General features: G+C 44.3%; 1 protein-coding gene across 1 annotated transcript in view; it reads right to left on the bottom strand.

Annotated features, from left to right (window-relative positions):
• The window catches only part of ACOX1 (acyl-CoA oxidase 1, palmitoyl), a gene marked incomplete at its 5' end in the record, with an annotated part of 19,687 nt that extends 2,676 nt beyond the window's left edge, over positions 1 to 17,011 (bottom strand). The window contains 11 exon segments of the mRNA XM_009081232.1: positions 2 to 93; positions 181 to 286; positions 918 to 1,097; positions 1,703 to 1,893; positions 2,938 to 3,100; positions 3,394 to 3,563; positions 3,771 to 3,886; positions 5,105 to 5,224; positions 5,715 to 5,822; positions 11,134 to 11,294; positions 16,852 to 17,011. Of these exon segments, the coding sequence (XP_009079480.1) occupies positions 2 to 93; positions 181 to 286; positions 918 to 1,097; positions 1,703 to 1,893; positions 2,938 to 3,100; positions 3,394 to 3,563; positions 3,771 to 3,886; positions 5,105 to 5,224; positions 5,715 to 5,822; positions 11,134 to 11,294; positions 16,852 to 17,011 (1,567 nt within the window).
• Positions 17,012 to 17,320: the final 309 nt, after the last annotated feature.

Consider the following 17,320-nt stretch of genomic DNA (forward strand, 5'->3'; position numbering starts at 1 on the left):
GCACAGGTCAGTCAGGACAGCACGGACAGCTGCATTGCTGACCTCAGACAGCTTTGCTGCAAACAGCTTCACCACCACGTAGTGACAGTGAGCCTGCAGAAACCAAAGGAAGGTCAGTCAGCATCACAAAGAAATGGGGAAGCTCTCACAGCACTTTTCTTTAGCGGGCACATCACTGACCTCTGATGCTCGCACGAGATCAACTGAAGTTCTGTTCCAGGCATCCTCCTTGCTCTTTCTGTGGTTCAGCTCAGCTTGTAAATTCTTTGCTGCAGCTTCTACAAGCCTGTTTCAAAGCAGGAAGAAAAAGTTTACACAGTAATCCCACATGTATACTGAACTCACACAAATTTCAGTCATGGCACATGAGCTCTGAGTCCTTCTCATGTGCCAGGACTGAATGCATTGACTGCAGTGAAGTTGTGCCTCTAAAACACCAAACACTGCTGCAGCTACAACACAGCTACAGAGGGGCAGGAGGACACCTGACAGCACATGTGGTGCTTGAATAACTTCACACAGGTAGGCATCTGTTCTGCTCTCACACTTCCCTCACACAGGCTTGAATATCAGCATTGTTTCTCTCCAGAGATCTCTGAGCAGTTTGTACAATGCTGGTACTTGTATATAAGTAATACATAAGTATTTGAATATTCTTTACATGTAAATAAGATATTTCCAAGTGCAAGGGGGAGCAGAGTCACCAGGCTATAGGCAGGCTGTGCATAGCCTCCTGCAACCTCAAAGCACTTAACGCTTAACCTGGGCCCAGTAAAGTGTGTCACTTCCTGAGAGCAACACACAGATCAAAGCTTTGCAAACCACACCCTGAGAATCATTACCAGGGCAGTGCAGCACTACCACCTCCCAAGACACCCAGTTTCACTGGTGCTTGGCTCAGACCAGTGTGGACTCACCGGGCAGCACGTGCTTTGTAGGCCTCTACCAAGCTGACAGGATCGTTGATGCGCATGGTCACAGTCCTGGCAGCCACGTGCTGAGGCTGAATGCGCTGCCTGGAGAGGTCGTTCAGGTAGGACACCATGCCAGTGACCTGCTGCCCAGAATTAACCTGGGTGTAGCTTTTGACAAGGAATCTGAAAAGACAAGACAGCAACTCTTATCCATGAGCTCTTTGAATGGAGACAAGTCATTTTATTCATAGTTTCATAGTATGTTAAGGGGTTGGAATGGACCTGGAAAATCATCTAGTCCTAACCTCCTGCTCTGGGCAGGGACACCTCTCACCAGAGCAGGTTGTTCAAGGCTTTATCCAACCTGGCTGTGAACACTGCCAGGGTTGGGGTAGCCACTACTTTCCTGGGCAACCTGTGCCAGTGTCTCACCATCCTCACAGGAAAAGCTTCTTCCTAGTATCTAACCTAAATTTCTCCTCTTTCAATTTATCCCCATTACTCCTTGTCCTATCCCTGCAGTTCCTAACACAGAGTCCCTCTCCAGCTTCCTCGTAGGCCCCTTCAGATACTGGAACATTGCTATGAGGTCTCCATGCAACCTTACCTAGGCTCATGCTAGAAAGAACAGTTGTAGTCATATAATTTTCTGTCAAAAATAGGGCAAGGGACAGGAACATGAGCCACCAGTTTCATGGCAATACAGGACACTCCTGCCCATCACTTCAAGCCACAAAGACCAAGTACTGCCGAGGCAGGAAGGTCTCTGTGGAGAGCCACCACCATACCTGGCTGTCTGCAGCATCATGACTGTGTTCTCTCCCTCATAGGTGCAGGATGGGGTGAAGGTGACGTAGATGTCGGGGATGCCGCTGCAGCGGGAGTAGCCGTGCCCACCACAGGCCATGCGGCACTCCTCGATACCGGCATTGGCCGTCCAGGAGGTGAATGCCTTCAGCCCTGCTGTCAGGGCATGCAGCTGATGGACAGAAGCAAAGATAATACAGATTTATTTTCCAGTCTTGGCTGGCACACATACAGGCTACATCCTGCAGCTCCCAGGAAAAAGTAGAGTCAACCCTATTCTTGCACTGTCCCACAAAAAATGGGACAAAGAATCCCAGAACAGTTTGGGTTGGAAGGACCTTAAAGATCTTCTTCTACCAATCCCCTGCCCTGGGCAGGGACACCTCTCACTAGCCCAAGTTGCCTCAAGCCCTGTCTAATCTGGCCTGGAACACTTCCAGGGATGGAGCAGCCACAGCTTCTCTGGGCAACCTGTGCCAGTGTCTCACCACCCTCAGAGTGTATTTCTCTGTGTGCTCATTTTGCTGAGCTTTTTCCCACAGGGTCTTGTTTCTCTCTCTTTCTTGAGTCAAACTATTTGTATGAAAACCTCTGTACATGTTCTCTTTTGAGTACACCACACTTTCTGTCTCTCTACACATTGTATCATGTTAAGGGGTTGGAATAGACCTTAGGGATCATTACATGTATCTTGTACATTTTATCTATAGTATTATATGTACAGGACTGTTTTCAATTGCCTGTTGTCACATCAGGTTGTCAGACAGAAACTCTAACAGGAAACTAACATTCTACCACTCTAATCCCTCAGTACACTACTGATACCTTTGATCAACACCTGTTCTACCCTAAGCACTTAGAAGAACCATCAAGAGGCTACAGCACAAGCATAAGACCAGGTGTAACTCCCAAGCTAAACACCATCATTCTGGAAAAATCACCTTTAATAAAAAAATGTATTCACAGTAGATTTCTCACTGTGCGTTACTCCCTGTTTTTTTAAAAGGCTAAATGAACAATGCAGATAGAGAAGTAGAAGTCACCAGCACATACTGGGCTTGGAATCTCTGACACTACACACAAAGCGCAAAAGTACACAAGTACAAAACATCTCATGAGTGAAAGCCCAAAAGGCTTGATACCTTTTCTTCCATGGTGTAAAGAAATGTCACATAAATTCCACAAACACCCCTCTGGTTTCCAGAGGACACAGTACCTCTGGCAGCTCACTCAGGTCCCCTTCGTTGATGTCCCCACTGATACGATGATAGGTGTTTTTTATGTAGGCTCCCACGAAATGAAAAGCATATGCTGTCGCCAGGAGAGGAAAGAGTTTGTATTGTTGGGTCTGATAATCCAGGATCTGGGGTTCTGGCTCCCTGGAACAGAACACAGATGAGTTAGCATGCCAGTGCCTAGCAAACAGCTGCAGAAATCCCATTCAACTCTAAGTAGGTTCTCCCTTGTATCAAGCCAGTCTATGTGAGACCACACAGCAAAACCCTCTGAGGGGAGGACGTTTTGGGATTTAAGAATGAAACATTACTCACTTCCCAGGCTGAAACAGCGATTTGAAACTATGGAGTGCCAAAAGCAAACATCAACCACAGTCCCTCTTCCCTCCAGTACCTGAGAATTTCCCCCCAGCACCTCAGGCTGCTCCTGCACTCACCCTGGTTTCAGCTCAGACTGGTGCCTCACGGCACTGTAGCGGATGGCGATGGTGCACGCGCGCGACAGCGAGCGAGCCGAGTCGCCCACGATCAGAGAGCGGATGAACACCATGGTCCCATAGGTCAGCTTGTCACTGAGGGGCTTCACATAGGTACCATCTGGTTCAACCTACCAAAAAAAAGCCCCCCAAAAAACAGCCTGTTGATTTTTGAAGTTTCCTCCCTTCCACATATTCACGCCTCTAAACTCACCTAAACTCTAAACTCATCAAGCAGCACTTAAGCAACCCACAATCCTTTTGGTACACTATTCAACCCCACAGGAGCACTTGGTGTGCCCATTTCTAACAGCAGATGCTGAAGTTCACAGCTTTACCTGGGCATATTTCATCAGCATGTTTTCCCGAGGGATCCGGAAGTTGTCCATCTTCAGGTAGCCGTTATCCATTTCATCATAGCCAAACTTTGGGCCAATGTCACCCACTGTAATACCTGCCACACACAAAGCCACTCACATTAAGAAACAGCAACTAAACACCACGTGAGAGGTTTAAGCCTTCTCCAGTCAGGAGACTGTTTAGTTTTCCAGCAAGTTCTGGCAGTGTTAGGAGTAGCTAACAGGGACCTTAATCTCTTTGATGAGAAAGCGGTGTCCTGGTTTTGGCTGGGATAGAGTTTTCTTCCCAGTAGTTGGTACAGTGCTGCACTTAGGATTTAGGATGACAATGTTGCTAACACATTGATGGTTTAGTTGTTGCTGAGAACTGCTTGCACCAAGTCAAGGACTTGTCAGTTTCCATACTGCCCTGCCAGCAAGGAGGCTGGGGGGGACAATAAACTGGGAGGGGACACAGCCAGGACAGCTGATCCCAGCTGGGAAGGGACACAGCCAGGAGAGCTGACCCCAGCTGGGAATGGACATAGCCAGGACAGCTGACCCCACCTGGGAGGGGACACAGCCAGGACAGCTGATCCCAGCTGGGAAGGGACACAGCCAGGAGAGCTGACCCCACCTGGGAGGGGACACAGCCCGAACAGCTGACCCAGCTAGCCAAAGGGATATTCCACACCATAAGGTCTCATGCTGAGCAATAAAACCTTGGGAAGTCAGCTGAGGGGTGGCACCCCCTGCTCAGGGACTGCCTGAGCAATCACAGTCTGCATGACTTGATTTGCATTTTCTTAGCATTATTATTTCCCCCCTCCTTTCCTGTCCTATTAAACTGTCTTTATCTCAACCCACAAGTTCTACCTTTTCTCCTGATTCAATCCCCCACTCCACTGTGAGGGGAATAGCTGTGTGCCTGATGGGTCACACCACAACAACTGGACATCAAAACATGGGAATCTCCATCATTTCCATGCAGTCCTGCTATCCACTTGCTGCAGGAGCTGTCTCTAAAGCTCACCCAGCTCACCTCTGGCTAAACAACGACAAAAGCTATTCTTTCCTGCTGCCTCACAGATTGCATAGCTGGGAGACACTGGGGCAGAATCAAATCCCAAACTAAACTTCCCATTGAAGGCATGACAGGAAAGATGATTCAGTGGTAGTTCAGCCATAAGAAAGACTCTAAGCTCTGTGACCTACCAACTGCTCACTGAAATCAGCTAGTGAAATAAGCCATGGACATTCAGACACAGCAGTTGTATATAGCCAGGGAGAGACAGATCTAAGCTGTTCCACAAGCCCTTAACAGGAATTTGTACCTGGCAGAGGTTCATGTGTGCCCAGCTGCCGGATGGGAACAATGAAGGCATGCAGCCCTTTGCACTGGCCCTGAGTGTAGAGCTGAGCCAGGACGATGGCGTGGTTTGATGTCTTCCCAACTGCAACAGGAGTGGGAGTCAGGGAAAAAAAAGCCACAGTCAAACATACTTACATACACAGAGTCCTTCCTATAAGCAGGATCTGGGATTACCTGAACCACATCATGCATTAGAAAACCAGATTTGCAACACCCCAATTGTACAGATCTAGACAGTGTTGCTCAAGTCAATGGAAGTTGCACAACACAATTCTCTTGACTGTACACCACCAAGCCCTTGGCAAACCTGCCAGGGAAGCTGAAGAAAGTATAAAGATGTTGGTAGAACCAATCAAAAATGACACCAAATCCACAGTGTGAATGATACTGAGCAACAGTCCAGAGCACACAGATAATGCTTTAGTAGGCTCTGATAAGTGTTGTGCAAGAGTAACCGGCTTCCAGCCAGCTCTCTGGATCAACTTTCAATCCTCACTCTGTAGATATAACCCACATGACATCACCCTACAGTTTCTTCTCTTCCAGATTTAGACACCCAGTACTGCACTTACGTCCACCTGGCCACCACTTAATGGAGGTGACCGTGGGGCTGTTGAGGATGAACTCCTGCGTCGCAGGGTCATAGGTGGCTGTAGTTTCCAGCCCCCGAAGATGAGTCCCTGAAAACAAACACACACATTGCTTTGGCAGAAAGTCAGTCACAAAACAGAGACAAGGACAGAATTGGACAATGGAAAGTGGAACTCCAGTAGTAATGTTTGAATTTTAATTTTGCTTTTAGGCTACATAAAGAACTAAAGATCAACCAATTAAGGAAGAGTAAGTGAGAGACAAACTATATTCTGGGAACTGAAGCCAATTCTCAGAAAACATGCTGACCTTTTTCTCCCCCCAGTGGTCTAAGACTAGTTTTCCAAGCACCTCCAATCTGATACCTTTTGCTGTCACACACCAGAAGCCCTTTCCCAGGTAAAACCTTCCACACAAACATGTTCACCTGAACATCACTAAAATGCAATCTGACTAACTGCAAAACAAAACCAAACACTTCTCAGCCATAGGATGAAATGAGCAGTGCCCATCACCTCTTCATGCCCCCATCAGGCCTACATTCTCCTCACTTGATGGAGCAGTTCCTCCCAAACAAGATCATCCACAGCTCCAAAAGCATTGGCACATGTATGCCAGGGTGCTGGTGCAGGTAGATGAAGAGACTGCAAAAAGATGGAGGTAATTCCAGGAACAGTCTTTGTCTTCTGCCCCCAACTCCTTCCTTCACACACACCTGTCTAGAGCAGAGGCATTGTCCCTGCAAGCCTTAAACCAAAATCACTGGGCCTAATTGCTTAAACCAGACAAGCTGTGAACACTGCTGAGGGTCTGGACTGACAGAGCAGGACAAGAGCTTCAGCATGAGAAAGGAGATCACCTGGATGCAAACCACGTTCCCAAAGCATGGAGTTAATGGCAGACTTCCACAGGCAGCTCAACACAGACTTACTTTGCTGGTAAAGGATCTTCAAACCTCACTTCTCCTCAGACTTGCAGTTACTTAATGCTTCTTACAGTCTCTATATTTCACTTCAGCACAAAGGTGAATCCTTCTCATTTTTAAAGAATAATTCTCATCTGCAATTTTGACATCTCAGATGTCAAAATTAAACTTTCCCAAGGCATAATAGCCTCCCTTTGTAACCTGGGTTAGAAGTGTTGCAATCACAATACTGCTGGAGTTATCAAAATCCATTTCAAAGCTTGAAAGCAAAGGAAGAGCAACAAAAAACAAACTTTGCTTGAGACAGAGAAATAAAAAAACCCCAATACTTTTCAGTCAGTTAAGAACACATGGGAGTGTACTAAGGGGGAATAACGCTCCCCACAAAACACAAGCATTGGAACCAAGTCATCCATGTGTTCTCTGATCCAAGGTCAATCCCAAGGTGACAATCAACTCTTTAATTTTTTTTGGCATCTCTTTCAGTAGCTTAAAGCTCTCTCCTTTGGTCTTCACAATGAACACTAAGTAAAGCAGAGCAGAAATCACACTGGAAAAAACAGTAAGTGCAAAGTGAACAGATGCCACCAAACAGCACCAGGGCCAGGGGCAATAATGATACTGGTTTGCATGGCACGAGGAGCACTCAGGGTGCTCATGTATAGAGCTACAAACATCAAACTCTCCCACAGGAGGGAAAAAAAAGGGCAAGCAGCACATGGCATAATGCTCTGTTCAACATTTCAGAGGCTGTCCACTTCTCCCTACAACCACAGCTGCACATGGGGTACACACACACCACTTCCCCCAGGCAGGGAATGCTCTGTAGACAAAGCCACTCTTAGAGATAGCATGTAGTGAATGTACTGTACCATGGCCCATTTCAGTCTGGGCATAAGTGCCAATGATCTCCAGGTTCCAGGCAGGCATGAAGAAGCGATCCTGCTGCTCTGGGGTTGCCTGGGTGAGAAGGGTGGGGAGGAACATGCCCAGATGAAGGTCCAGAGGTTCAGGCCGTCCACGGTGAACAAAGCTGTGAAGAATTGTCATGGGATGGGAGTGTGAAGGGGATGTTATGGGAGGGAAGCAAGCATGAGGATTCATGGTGGAGATTCAGGAAGAGACAAAAAGAAAAACAAATGATTCATGTGCAAATCAGAATTCAGCAAGTGTATTTTAGAATCCAGAGCACTGTCCTTTTCTCAGGCCTCAAGGGTAAGAAATTACACTCACTGTGAAATGAACTTGCTGCAGTGCATTTCTTTCTGATCGTACATAAAATGCATCTGCAACATTCCCCTATTTTTGATGCAACATGACTGATTTAAAAAAAAAAAAGAGGATCAATCCAAACCAAAAGCCAGACCAGCCTTTCTCTCTGGTTTGGAAAACAGAGCATCCCTAAACCAAATGGGCTGAGGCCAAATGCCAATTTGCTGAGGATGTGACCTGGCTGGATGCAGTGAGCCTCCACCCACAGATAGGAAGTTCACTTTTTAATTTTTACTTCTATATTTTGAGGGTAGGACCTGGTAGAAGTCCCAATTTATCCAGCTGAATGAGTTAGGTTTTCACTGAGTTTTCTTCTATTAAAAAAGCAAAGTCCTAACTGTTTGCACTACTTCAGGGTTTTTTTAGCCAAAGATCAGACACAACTAGTGTATATTACATCCCAACTCAACTAGTGCTATTTTTAAAAGCTCTCTTAAAAGGACAGTGCTCTGCATGTGTAAGTCAAAGTTGTGAACATGAACAACTTGGCAAGAAAGCCAACATTTTTCAATCTGTAAATCACCAGCACAAATTATCTCCAATTAAACATTGCATTAGAACTACTCTTCCTTCAAGTTCTGTGAAACACCACTATGAAGTAGTAAAGTATGAGGAGAGGCTGAGGGAGCTGGGGGTGTTCAGCCTGGAGAAGAGGAGGCTCAGGGGAGACCTGATCACCCTCTGCAACTCCCTGACAGGAGGTTGGAGTCAGGTGGGGGTTGGTCTCTTCTCCCAGGCAACCAGCAGCAGGACAAGAGGGCACAGACTCAAGGTCTGCCAGGGGAGGTTTGGGTTGGATATTAGGAAGAGATTTTTTACAGAAAGAGTGATCAGGCCTTGGAATGTGCTGCCCAGGGAGGTGGTGGATTCACCATCCCTGGAGATTTTCAAGCTGAGAGTGGATGTGGCACATAGTGCCATGGGCTAGTGACCACGGTAGGGTTGGACTCGGTGATCTTGGATGTCTTTTCCAACCCTGCTGATTCTATGATCTATTAGGTTTTTCAGTATAAACAATTAAATGCTCATTAAATCTTTAGATATTGATAGCTTTGAGCATTAAAATACTGGGGACAGACTGAGGATCAGTACCTGCTGTACAAAGGTTGTCCATCTGGCCTATTCATGTATGGAACAATGTAATTGGTCTTTAGCAGGAATATCAACATTTAAATGATGTGCATTATGGAACGAGCACTGGTCTGAGCTTGGCTCAAGCTCATTTGACATTCTTATCAAAGCAGGAACAATGCATCCTTATGTTCTCTATGCACACATTAACACGAACTAGCTCTATCCCTAGAGCTTCCCAAGGACTGCAGTTCTGTTCTTTGGTATTCTCAGGCACCTACAAATGAATTTAACCATGTAACAAACCCAGCAGCAATGTTTCCTAAGGCTTTTGACTGCACAGTGACTGAGCTCAACAGGGGGCTAAGGAGATACCAGCAATACCAGATTTAAGTGAGTTCAGTACTGGTGATAAGAACACAGTGACAGTCAATGAGTGAAGAGAAATCCTTATGTACCAGCAACAGTTATAAACCAGACAAACAGCAGAGTATTTTCACTGCTCCTTCCTGTTTCCTTCCCTTTTGCTGTTTGTGCTTTTTCTTTCTTTGAGTTTTTTTTTTTTAGAGACTTCTTCACCATGGAACGGGTTAAAATCAACACAGGCTATGACATAGGTAGTCACCACCATAAAACTAAGTAACTACCCATCCAGGCCAAGGTTCAATTCAATAATCCACAGGTCTGTTTCCCCATCACCAGTTTCTAAACATCAGGATTAAATTAAGCAAAGCTCAGTGACAATTACTGCAGAAGTACTGATGAAGTAGTCAGATCCTCAACATTCACAGCAAAAAAAAAATGTTTGCATTTACTCAAGCATAGAAAGTATATTTACTTTACCTTATTAGTTCTATTTAGTGTCAAAATACTAATTTACCATCAAACATCATGAGAACTGTAAGGAAACCAGACCAACACCAAGCAAGAAAGTGCAATGATCTCATGTGAAATCACAAATCAGTTCAGTGTGGATGTGACTGATTTAAAGCAGATGGTGTGAGAGAGCAAACAAGGCCAGCAAGAAAGTATATTTACTTTACCTTATTAGTTCTATTTAGTGTCAAAATACTAATTTACCATCAAACATCATGAGAACTGTAAGGAAACCAGACCAACACCAAGCAAGAAAGTGCAATGATCTCATGTGAAATCACAAATCAGTTCAGTGTGGATGTGACTGATTTAAAGCAGATGGTGTGAGAGAGCAAACAAGGCCAGCAGGCATTGATTCTTGCCATCCAGTTATGTCTCAGATTCCGGTGTTGAGCGAGGTTTGCTCACTCCACCTCTCCCAAGCAGAGCAGAGGACAGGATTTCTTCTGTGGAATCTTCTAGAGCAGCTGGGACTGAACAGCCAGGCAAGTGGCACTACCCTCAGCTTCTGCAGTGTCCAGACTTGCACACCTCACACTTTCCAAGTTTAGGCACCAGCACAAGCACTGGAGTCTTTGGTTTGTCAGACTATTCTTGCTGGTATTTAACAGCCAGAAGTCCAGGTTCTGGCCTAAAAGACTGTTTTCTGATCCATAACATGTTTTTCCACTTGAAGCCATGAAAGCTGTTTTCAACAATAGCAGGAATAAGATGTTTTTCTTCTTTGTAGCCAAAACCTTTTCCTGAAGCTGTACAGCTGCAATGGAGTAGCATCTGGAAGAAAAGTGCCTAGGGCAAAGCATACCTCACCTTCAAGCCCAAACTGCACAATCTCACCGTGCTCCACTGCACCCAAAGGAATGCACCTGACCTGTTCCTGCAAGCCACTCAGGCACTGAGAACTCTGAGACACACCTGCCCCAAATTCAGGCAAAAATAAAACCCGCAGTACTGTTTGCTGACATGGGCTGACCAGTTCCAGTGAAATTCAGCCTCCCAGTGCTGAGAACAATCTCCCCACCTTAAACCAGAGGTAACAACTACCAAGGCAGTGATCAGCTAAGAGGTGCATGCTGGAAAAGACCAAAAGGAACTCTGGGATTGTCAGGATGTGACATGAGGCAGCTGTCTGGCTACAGGGCGAGAAACAGCAACCATTAACCAACCTGTTTTACCTTTCCCCTTTTAGATTTACCCACTTTACACACTGGAGTTACAGAAAAGAGGTTACCCATTGATCCCTGAAGGGAACTAACCATGTCCCATTTCGGTTTGGGCGTAGGTGCCAATTATCTTGATTCCACGGACCAGGGGCAGCCACTTCTCCTTCTGAGCATCAGTCGTTTGGGTCTCTATGGTTTTTTGAAACATGCTGAAGTGGAGACCAAAAGGTTCAGGAAAACTGCCCAAGCATGTTCTACAGGAGAGAAATAGAGGGATCTGGATCTCAGTCTTACTGTTACTGTGAACCTGAAAGGCTTTTCTCCAACTGTAGCATAAGAAAAATAATCTCTTTGCCTATTTCAACTTTTTTTTTATCCCACAAGCAACCTCCAAACAAGGAGGCATCAGAAGCAATACTAAGGAGAAATAGATGTTTCTTCCAGTCATTTTCCTTACCCCATGAATCCTGTTGTTGCTATGTAAATAGAAAAAAAATGTTATTCTACAAAGATTCATGGGGAACTTCAAACTGAGGACATGAAACCCAAATTACTTTCTCCCCCATCTCTCAGGCTTGGTGGGAATAAATCCACTGCTGCTAGGCCATTATTAGCTAGAAGCAGTATGTACTGGAAAGGAAAAGGCTTCTTAGGTGATCCAGTGCTTTTCAGAAGAGCTCTGTATTACCTGTAGCTGCTGCTATTGGTTGTGAGATCAGAAACTCACCTTCAATTAAAATTACTGTTACAGTCTAGGGCTGGAAGGAATGGAAGGAAAATCAGGTATTTTAGGTGTGTTTCATCAAAACAGAAGTTCTTTCATGAGAGAAAGCTCTGATTCTTTAATAGCCATGATGGTAGGCAAAGTACATTCCCAAGTAAAATGAGCTCCATAACACAAATGTACTAGTGAGGGTCACTGTGGAAAAGCTATGGAGTACATGGCAGCATCCTCCCCTCTGCAGTCTGAACAGCTTCTTCACCTCCAACTACTGTACACAAATGCTTATTCTATCCAAACTCTGAGACAGACAAGCTAAAACTGAGCCCTCTGCATAAATACCTGCAACAGAAGAGCTCTCCCACCTACCCAAGGTACCTGCAAAGGAAATAGATCCTTCCCTCTCCAGGAATTTAGACCGGCCCAGGGAGTATACTGAAGTTTGCTGCCAACACAGACCTGCATTGCATGTGTTTTGTCACATTACAGCAGCATTTGTGGTTGGCATTTCATACTGTGCAGAGGAAAAACATGATAATTCAAAACCAGATCCTATACACACTCTGAAAACCAGTGAGAAAGAACAGGACAAAGCTTCTTCAGCACTCTGACCTGCATGTTGAAGATGTTTATTTTAAATGGAACAAGACTGAATGAGCCATGGATTTTTCCAGGAGCAAAAGTATTGTAATCAAGTAACCTAATGCTGCTGATGAATGTATTAACTGTGCTTTAAGCTGGTGTGAGTGCAGGTACAGTGTCTCAAGTTCTTGGAACTGAGGCAGACAGTTTTCTTACCAGAAAATATTCTCCTGCCTACAGCAACACGTTTACAAAGCTGAAGCTTTTAGGGTGACCAAGGCCTTAAAATGCTGCAAGGACAGCAATACTTTTCAGCATACTTGTGGTTTCCTAAGTGGGTTACTCTTTTAGTCCAGGACCTGTATAGCAACAGCAGTACACTTTGCTTCCTCACTGCCTGCAGCACAATTATTCTGCATCTACTCCCAGGGCCCAGAAAGGACAAATCTACAGGGAGAAAATGAGTGCTGACTTTGAAATACACCATTTCAGGGCAGCTTGGGAAGAGCTTGAACAGTTCTTTGAGTGTTTTCAGAAGCCATTGAGAGAACTTGTGGAAAAGGTGCAGCACATGCTTTGCTGTCAGAAAAAAACAGGTCAGACACTGCTTCTTTGAAGGCTTTTTCTCCAGGAAAAACCAAAAATCTTCTTAAAGGTCACACCAGCAACTTTCACTGCCTATTAGTAAGTTTAATCACAAGTGTCAGATATCTCATGCTTAACTAGCACCTCCTCTGACAGGAGGAAGACAACAGACATTTTGCAAGTGGATGCTTTAACATCCCTGGGTCAGAAGGTCATGCTGTTTCACTAACTGAACATGCAGCATTTTAACAGCTTCTTGCACTAAGTTGTTACAGCAGAAACTGTTCATCTCTGCATACTCCACAGTGAATGAGAGAGAATCCTGTTTTCCTAAAGACACAAGGTAGAGATACCAGCTGTGACAGGAGAATAAACAGGTTTTCTTCCCTTCTTTTTTTTTTTCTCCAAACTTTTACTGCTTCCCATCACAATTTCTACATCCTCACTACCTACATGGATTGCTCTCCAAAGGCTGCAGTGTGTAACTGTTCAAGCACTCTGCTATAGCAAGGCTGACTGTGGCACTGCCACTTGATCAATGCCCCACGACCTGGCTGGTCTGAGGTCAGCCCTGCTAAGACAATCAGCATCACGAGGAGGCTGCAGCTCCAAATCCACTTATGGGGAGAAGGATATGTAGTAATATGTGCTTTGGCAATACAGATCTTTCCAGATTTCACAGCAAACAATACCACCCACACCGTAAAAGGCACTTACTTGTATGACAGGTGAGTCACTGTCAGTGCACAGAGTACAACAGAAGCAAAGTCTGTGTCTTCAGAGGCCCCAGAGCCACATGAACAATTGCAAAGCCACTCACAGGCTGCAGAACTGGGTCACACAACAGGGTCTTTTATGCTAAAACTAAGCCTGCATGCAAACCTTTCTGCTTTTTGCAGTTTAGGAAGCAACTCTCTCAAGCAAGAGCACAAAGGGTCATCTCAGTGGAGAAGGAGCAGGAGCTTTGTCTGAGCTGTGCTCACTGGGCTTCAGCGCTAACAAATGTTATGGTAATAAACTCCTTTTGCAGCTGTATCAAAAAACCCCATCAGACTCATCTACTCCACACTAATTTAGCAGTGGCCAGTAGGGCCCCTAGTACAGCTTTTCTGGCTTGATTTGCTCAAAGCTACTCCAGGTCCTAATTTTAGTGTCAAAACGAGATATAAGGACAAACTCCCACAGGGAAAGTTCACCTTCATGCAATGCTCATGAACACAGGGATCATCTGGTGACCAGCAGCAGCTCTTGGATCTTCTCTTCTTCTGTGACCCAGTTTCTCCCAACTGTTTTTCACTTCTTCATTTAATCCCATTTTCCTCAATGAAGGTCAATTAAACTTGCAGGTGAATTAAAACTGACCAGACTGCTCTCTTCCAACAGCTGTGCAGCATTGCACATCAGAACCATATCCCATTTTTCATGCTGACTTACATTTTGCTGCAGTTAAGACTGTAAAAGCAACCTGAAGCACTGGCACTTTTAGGCTGATGGCCTTCAAAGCTGTAGTCCCAGCAGCAACTGCAGTGTGGACACAGGAGAACTGACTGATGAGAAGCAATTAAAATGGCTTCTAAGTATGTTTAATAGATCCTCTTATGTTTTGGAGTCCAAAAAAGCCCTTTAGAAACAGGAAGGAGGAGAACACTTGCACATGTCACAGCAGCAACAAGTATATCTTCAGGGCAGCTGAGGGAAGCAGCATTTCTCCTCACCTGTTCATAATTCAAGCTATAAAGTTGGTGAGTCATGGCACAAAGTTCCCTAGTGATGTTCTGGCAGTATGCAAAAGTTACAGGAAAACAACCAGCTCAAAATTCTCCAAAATTGCATACGTAAATCTGTCCCTGCTCTTTGGGGATAATTGACAACAATTCTTAAGCTTCCATAGGTAGAAATCTGATGGTCAAGCACAATAAATACAACTTGACATCTGACTCAAAGACTTCAATCTGATTCAAAAACTTCATCAAGTTGCAACTTCATATCCACTCAATTTTCCATTTTGGAAAAATGAATAAACCCAAACACAGTTTCTCCAGGACAGCTTTTACACAAATTAAGTCTCTTCTGGTTAGCACCAATTAGCATGTTTGGATATATGATAGAAATAAACTTAGTTTTGCCAGTTGGGTGGAGTTCCCTGAGTTTAAAAATGTATTTAACACTCAGCAGGAGAGAAAATGGGGACAGATGTTAAAATGCAAATGAAATCAAAGGATGAAAAAATAATCCTTTCATTTCTTCCATCTATTTAGCAGCAGCAAGCCCAGATCCTCCCCTGCCAACACCAGACATCATAGTAAAGAAGTCAAACTAGGAACATTAACAGTGTACAGTTCTCAAAGCAAACACTCTGCACCTCTAGGCTAGAACTTCATGTACTGCTCTTCATTCTTCTCCATGTCGTTACAGAATAAATATGGTAGATAGAAAAATAAATAATTTAAAATGGTAAATGCAGCAATTGCAATTCTCTTTTGAAATCCTGAATGGTGCAATTACTTTTGTCAGAATCAATTCTAAGCCTCCGTCATGTTCCAGTTTAGTTTGGATGATGAATTCTGACTAGTCACACCTGACCAGTCCTATCACATAAGATATGGAGGTATTACTTGGTATCTGTATGATATACTAAGCTTTCATCCATTTAAAGGTAGGAATTGCTGAATCCCAAAGTTTATGGAAAGACAAAACTAGAACCTATCATTTGACTACTTCAGAAAAGTCTATTTTCATATAACATTGTCAGTGATGCCACCAAAAGAGTGTTCCTATTGCAAACTCCATGGAAATCTGCCAGCTGGTATACTGGATAAACTTCTCTCAATTTTCTTCACAAAAATAGATGAAGAAACTTTCCCTGTCACTTCCGATAATCCTTGTGTCGAAAAAATTAATGATTAACTTTAGCTATGCAGTACCTGAATAACCCAATCCTGTCACTGAACTTGTTTCTTGTTATCACTGTCCACCAGTGCCAATTTTCCAAAGAACATTTGCTTTACTTCCACCAGAATTTTCATGACACAGGTCAGTGCAGGCCAATTTCTTTGAAATTAATGCCACAGCAGACAAGGTGATTTCAATTAACTAGTCTCAACACTCATGCCCTGAGGCCCATGGCAGCTTTTCTACAAACCCAGTCAGAGAGGGCTTGTGGTTGCCTCTTTCATGTGCCAGAGGACACATCCATGGTGTTACAATGGACTTCCAGAGCTGTGTAATCTCTCTGTTAACAGTTTCTGTTTGTGAGTGAGTTTAACAGAACCAAGTGGAGAAATATGTCAAAATCAGGAGCTAAGTTCTGATTCTTTCTGGAAGGAATGAAAACTCAGATGCAAAGACAGTCTTTTTTTTTTATAACTTAATTCAAGGGTCACGGATCAGGTAAGTCAAAAGCCTCTAGGCCAAAGGGAACCACTGCAGCACCAGGAGCTTGGAAGAGGGAGACAGGACAGACAGTGATAAACAAGAACTTATAAGCCATCTTGGATCATTTTCAAGAATGCCTGCAATGTGACTTTATAAGGTCTAAGTGCAAAGTGAAGTAATCAGCTTCAAGAGATTTCACTAGAAGCTGCAAACTCATCAGATCTATTCAGATTCGAAGTAATTCAGTGTAATTTTTTTATTCCCTTTAGGAAAAACAGAATCTGACTTCAAGTTCCATGTTTTAGTTTCTGCACCATATATAACAAATGTGGTGTAATTGCTGCTGGTGCATTTCTGGTCAAAGATCTAAGGAAACAAAATATTCATGAAATCAGATTTTCATCTGAAATTCACCAAAGCAAAGACTCCAGCAGGATTTGGTACAGGTCTTGATCTTCCTTTGGGCAGCAAAGAGGAAAAGACCACAACTCTAACATCCTTGGTAATGATCAAAGTACATACAAGAAGCAAACTCTGGATTTAGGTACCTTTTAAACCAGTATATCTCCTCAGGATCTGCAATTCCATTTTCCCTTAACTTCATCACCATCAAGGCACTCTTCCTGATGGCTTGCTCATAGCGTTGGCTACGGGACAGGAAGTTCAAATCCTCATGCTGGAAGTCAGGGTCATTAAGAACTAAGGCCTCTGGGGACAGAACGGAAGAGGAAAACAAACTCAGTTTCCACAAATCTCATCAGACAGTGGGTGATAAACAACCCAGTGCTTTACTTGCTGTACCTCAGGGTACAAGTATCAGAAAACTGAAGATAAAATGAGAAGTTAAGGACATCAGAAAGAAGTCAAAGCTCTTTGAGAGCTCAACTCCAGACACTCTCATTCTCCACATAAACCCCATTTTCAGTGCAGAGCACTCTGGACTTGGCAGGAGGGTAACTCACTGACGTAAGACCTGCAAGGCCCCTCAGCACCAGCCTCAGAGGCTCAGGCTCAGCC

Source organism: Acanthisitta chloris, unplaced genomic scaffold (genome assembly GCF_000695815.1).
Source record: "Acanthisitta chloris isolate BGI_N310 unplaced genomic scaffold, ASM69581v1 scaffold19168, whole genome shotgun sequence".
In the NCBI taxonomy this organism is placed as follows: Eukaryota; Metazoa; Chordata; class Aves; order Passeriformes; family Acanthisittidae; genus Acanthisitta; species Acanthisitta chloris.